The 5,853-nt window shown below is 40.2% G+C and overlaps 1 protein-coding gene across 1 annotated transcript; it reads left to right on the top strand.

Moving 5' to 3' along the window:
* Positions 1 to 3,745: 3,745 nt before the first annotated feature.
* LOC100960799 (olfactory receptor 6K6) lies at positions 3,746 to 4,888 on the top strand. Its single transcript, XM_003795219.2, has one exon. It carries the CDS (start codon positions 3,822 to 3,824, stop codon positions 4,848 to 4,850), a length of 1,029 nt encoding a protein of 342 aa, XP_003795267.1. The 5' UTR covers positions 3,746 to 3,821; the 3' UTR covers positions 4,851 to 4,888.
* Positions 4,889 to 5,853: the final 965 nt, after the last annotated feature.

Genomic DNA, 5,853 nt, shown 5'->3' with positions numbered 1-5,853 from the left:
TTATTGTGATTATTATAGTTATTATATAAGCAGAAGGAATGGAGATCATGGAAAGAAATGAATGGAGATGAAAACGGTGTTTGCTAATTGTGTACTCCAGAGAATCATGTTTCTTACTGAAGTCTATACTTATGCCCACAGGTATGCTGGGCACCAGGGGTATGCTTTATACTCCCCTGTGAGAGACAAAGTTATACAGTCACCAGGAAGCTTTAAAAATCTGATCCTGGGGGAGGTTACTATGTAACACTTTTCCCTAATTTGTCCCTTAGAGGGCACTGTTTTCCTTTTAGAATCTGCATCATCTAAAGAGCAAATCCCAGTAAAGACAATCATTCCACTGTAGATATCCCCAGAAGAAGCTCAGAGATATCTGTATCTTCCTTGAAAACCAGGATAAGAGACAGGTGGCTTCAGAGATTCTTAGGAGTGTCCTTGCAGTCTCAGGCAGGGTAAGTGCTAATGACTGTTATCGAAAGGCTACCACCCAACCCAGACCTCTAACCTTCCTTTTTCTCCTACTGTGCCTACCCAGTAAGTCTTCAGAACCCAACTGTTGCTGGGGTCTTCCACAGGACAGTGGCATATTTTTAGAACCTGATTACCTGAGTAAAGTATTGGAAGAATGAGACATTACTGTCACAAAAATCAGCTGCAGTTATAATCAAACCAGCATTGACTTATTGGGGTGAAAGGGCGACTAAAATTTTTGCAAGGCTAACTGAAGGCAGCATTAGCAGCATTATATACCACCTGTCATTCTCTAGTCTACTTTGCTCTACAGAGTCATGCTGCAGACAAATTTCTCAGCGGGGCTTTTACTGCCCCTCGTCTTTTCAGACACATTCAAGGATAAAGCCTAAAAGATTGTATGAAATGACATAAAATCTGAAATGGACATTAGAGGGAATATAACTCATCCAACAGAGGAAAATACTGATAATATCTAACATCTGTCCAACACTAAAATTCTGTTCAAACTCAAAGGACTGTGGATGCCTGGAGCGTCACAGAGTAAATTACTGCTTTTTTTTCCAATTCATGTCTAATTTCAGACTTTTCACTCTACAAGGAATATTTTTCAGCTGAGCTCCTTGAGCACTGCTAAATCATACCAGTATACTTTTTATCATTGTATATTTTCAGAGCAAGAATAATGTTTATTCACCCTTGTATATCCCTTGAACCAATGGCAGTGATTCAACTGTTCCTTGACTAAATGGAATCATGATGCAACTTTATTAGTGAGAAGGGTCTCAAGCTTAGAGCACCAGAGTAGTCATTCCTTTCATCTTTCATGAGTCTCCTTGCCTTTTCTCATAGCCTATATTTCCTGCTCTATCAATATTCTCCATGATGACCATTCAGCATGGCCATTCTCTGGTGCTTCAGGGTAAGAATACAAACACAAAAGGGACAGAGAAATGGATGTTTTAGTCAGAGGACACTTCCGATCTCTCATTCCTCTCCCCTTGTAGGTTTTGCCCTTCCGGGAGACTTGCTGCTTGTTACCTTTGAAAACCTATTGCTCCTATCTTTCCTCCTCAAAGCTTAAGGCAAAGGGCAAAAGGTATTCTCTATAAATTAATTTTCCTAACCTCAAATGCATTTATCTGAATCTGCTTTTGACTTCTTAAAAGAACCATATAAACTCTCTCACTTTATACCCAGCACAGTTCTAGATGTACAGGGGCACTCAGAGCAGAAAAAAAGAATGATTGATTAACCCTGACCTATATTTCTCACTGTGGCATACAGAACAGTAGTGGACTTCTAAGACAAATAGACCTGGCATCCAAGTTATTGCTTTGGATCCTAGGTATGTGAATTTGGACAAGCCATTCCTCTTATCTGGTTCTCAATATTTTTACCTATAAAAATAGGTAACAATCTCTCTATTATAGATAGAAATAAATAAAATGAAAATATGTGAAGTAAAATATATAAAGTGCCTACTATCTTGACCAGGCAGGTTCTTCAATGACACTTTTCATTTCTCCTGTATAATTCCTCTGAAGCAGCTTTCAGTCTACTTGGGGGAGATAATGTTGATATATAAATATTTAAAATACAGGGGTCACAGGAGAGAGTGCCGACTACTGGCAGCTGGGATCGAGGAGACTTCCATGACAATGGTAACCTTTAAAGGACACTGGCAGCTGGGATTCCAAAAGGAGGAGATCAGGAAAATTAAGAGAATGAATGGCATAAGCAAAAATAGAAATGCAAGATGTTGGTCCTATTTGGCTGAGCTCTTGAGTACGGGGGAAGATATTTGGCTTCAAAATTTGATCAGAAGCACAATAGAGTAGGCAGTGATTCTTGGGCTAGGACTTCAGGGCTTTATTCTTGAGTATGTTTAAAGAGAAGAGAACCAGTAAAAGCCATGCTTAAGAATATTCATCTGTAGTGTGATTCCTTAGAGGTAAGAAGGCCAGTGAAAAAGATGTTAAAATAGTCAAGATGAGAGGTAATGCATACAGCTACCACTGAATCAGCATGGCAAAACTTTAGTTTCCTTTTCACCTCAACAAGTTGATGTTGGTCTGGTTTTAATTACAGCTGATTTTTGTCACACTTCTTCCCTAAGGTCGACACAATTGTGGTAGAAATAGTACATTTAAATTCAGAATTAGTTCCCTCTTCTGGCTTGTCAATGTGGCCTTCATAGAAGGAATGAGGTGTGTGGAGATGGAGTTACCTGCTTGTCTAGAAGCCACTGGATACTCATCAGGTACAAAGAAACTATCAGTATCAACCAATGATAGAGAAGGAGAAGGGGGAGTTACAGAGAAAGCAGAGGATGTGAAAAGGAATATTTACTGACTTTGGGGTACTTACCAGCCAATATGAAACATGCTACTCTGAAATCAACCGAAAAAAGACAGGGCCATAGAGATGGATTCTTTAGCCAATCTCAGGCTAAATATTAATGTGGCAAAAGATGGGGAAAGCATAAAGAATTTTGGGGAGAAGGATCCCTGATAGTGTCTTTGTATTTTTTTTTTCAGATTAATATGAGGGTATATACTATTAAGTTACGTAGTTTTCTTTTGTGAGTTTAAAGTCTGAGTTGTAGTCATGTCCTTCACCCAGGAACTCAAGAAATGTGCCATATACACAAGCAATGTACCTGTGGGTGAGAACTTACAATCACTTCTCCCCTTCCCCCTACTTGAGTGTAATTGAGTTTTTCACTCACGTGAGCAGGTAGGTGTTAATATACTTGTTTCAATTTAATACTAAGTACATGTAGTGCTTGTTTTTCCATTCTTATGATACTTTGTTTAGGACAATGTTCTCCAAATCCATCCAGACTTTTACAAAAAATACAAAATCTCCATCCTTTTTTTTTTTTTTTTTTTTTGCAGTTTTTGGCTGGGGCTGGGTTTGAACCCTCCATCTCCAGCATATGGGGCCAGTGCCCTTCTCCTTTGAGCCACAGGCACCACTCCAAAATCTCCATCTTTTTTATGTCTGAATAGTCTTGGCACTTTAAAAAAAGTAACTTTTATGAAGAATAGGAGTAGAGAACAATAAAAAATTAAGATACAAATATGAGAGCTAAAAACAGTAAAGCAGAGAGTAAAGGGAAGGACTCAGAAATTAAAGAAAAATATTTTTTGCACCTCCAGAGAATTAAATGTGTGTGTTGCTTTGTGTATTCTTCATGTCAACTGAGGGTGTGTACCAGAAAGGTCACTTAGAGGTCCGTAAGCAAATATTTCAGGTGTATCAAGCATGGATACAGCTTAAGAAATAATTCTAATTGGCTTGTGTAGGATTACAGAATCAACTTAAGTGATTGATTATGAAAAGGCATGAAGCAATATTCAGTGGTCAAAATTTCAATTCTAGGGGTTTGTTTGTACCCCCTTCTCAATTCACAGATGACTCAGTTGATGAGCAACAGGAACCAAACCATGGTGACTGAGTTCCTCTTCTCTGTGTTCCCACATCTGCATGATGGTGGCCTCTTATTCTTTATTCCCTTGCTTCTCATCTACGGATTCATCATAACTGGGAACCTAATGATATTCATTGTCATCCAGGTAGACATAGCCCTGCACACCCCTATGTATTATTTCATCAGTGTGCTCTCCTTCCTGGAGATCTGGTATACCACAACTACCATCCCCAAGATGCTCTCCAGCCTGGTCAGTGAGCAGAAGACCATCTCTCTGGTTGGCTGTCTTATGCAGATGTACTTCTTCCACTCACTCGGAATCACAGAAGGCTGTGTCTTGACAGCAATGGCCGTTGACAGGTACATAGCTATCTGCAATCCTCTCCGTTACCCAACCATCATGACTCCTAAACTTTGTATCTGTCTGACGGCTGGCTCCTGCCTCTGTGGCTTTCTCCTTGTGCTCCCCGAGATTGCATGGATTGCCACCCTGCCTTTCTGTGGCTCCAACCAGATCCATCAGATATTCTGTGACTTCTCCCCTGTGCTGAGCTTGGCCTGCACAGACACATCCCTGGTGGTCATCGTGGATGCCATCCATGCAGTGGAGATCTTGGCCTCTTTCCTGGTCATCGCCCTATCCTACATCCGGATCATCATGGTAATTCTTGGCATGCCCTCGGCTGAGGGCCGTCAAAAGGCTTTTTCCACCTGTGCTGCCCACCTTGCTGTGTTCTTGCTATTTTTTGGCAGTGTGGCTGTCATGTATTTGCGATTCTCAGCCACCTACTCAATGTTTTGGGACACAGCAATTGCTGTTGCTTTTGTTATCCTCGCTCCCTTCCTCAACCCCATCATCTACAGCCTGAGAAACAAAGACATGAAAGACGCCATCGGAAGGCTCTTCCACTGTGAGAAAAGGGTGGGCAGAGCTGGGAGATAGGTCTATGTCCTGGAGACTCTGAAAAGCATCTTGGAAGTGCAGAATTTCACCATTCCTTTTCCTATTGACATAGTTACTTTTTCTATTACTTTTATGAAGAATGATAAACTGCTGTGTCCAGATCTTGAGTGGTGACTGGATAGCTTATTTTCATCAATGCCCCCACCATACTTGTGACAGTTTGAGAAGTACAAGTGATTCCCCTGCTTCTGGCACAGATTATCTTCTTCCTCAAACTAGCACCTGAGCTCTGCCCCTGCTGCGATCCCACACACTGGTGAGGCTAGCAGAGGCATGATAGACATTCTGAAAATTACCACTGTTAAATTTTGTCCAACTCCCTTTCCAGCTATGCAGTCTTTTGTCATTGAACATTCCACATAAATAAATAAATTCTTTCTTGGCACTGGAGAGAAGGTGTCTCCACTGTTAGAGTGTTTACTTTCTAAACTTATTTCAGCAACCATGGACTGATCAGTCATATGATGTTTTACAGAGTTTTAGACCCCAAGGGGTTTCACAAAAATTAATAGGAGTAATAGTCCACTCTATTTATTTAGCACCTTACTATTTAAAATAATATCACAAGTATGAATACACTTGAAATTTAAAGTTCCCTGAGATAAAGAAGCCAAATATCAACAGTTTTTTAATGTTGACATTAAAACTAAAATACATTTAATGACTTACCAAGGACAATTTGTGACAGAGCTGGGACTTATCCACAGGCTCTCTATTGCATTCTCTTTCCCCAGTAAATGCACAACTTTATTTAATCCATTTGTTGTATAAGAAACTAAATGACACATTCTCCTTTCCCCAAAAGTTTGCTGAATCCTAACAAGTTCTCAGAGAGTCCTGGGAGTCAGTAGTTCTTTCCCCTGTGAAATTCCAGGATGTGGCAACAGGGAGACTGTTGGACTAGATTTAAGGATCAGATTTACATTGCTTTCTGCCCCTCTGAGTTATGCCATTTTGGATGATCCACTTTTTCTCCAAACTT

The sequence above is a fragment of the Otolemur garnettii genome, unplaced genomic scaffold (genome assembly GCF_000181295.1).
Source record: "Otolemur garnettii isolate 467f Iridium unplaced genomic scaffold, OtoGar3 scaffold00091, whole genome shotgun sequence".
NCBI lineage: Eukaryota > Metazoa > Chordata > Mammalia > Primates > Galagidae > Otolemur > Otolemur garnettii.
The sequence above is the reverse complement of the archived record's forward strand: the minus strand, read 5'-3'. Positions and strand labels throughout refer to the sequence as shown.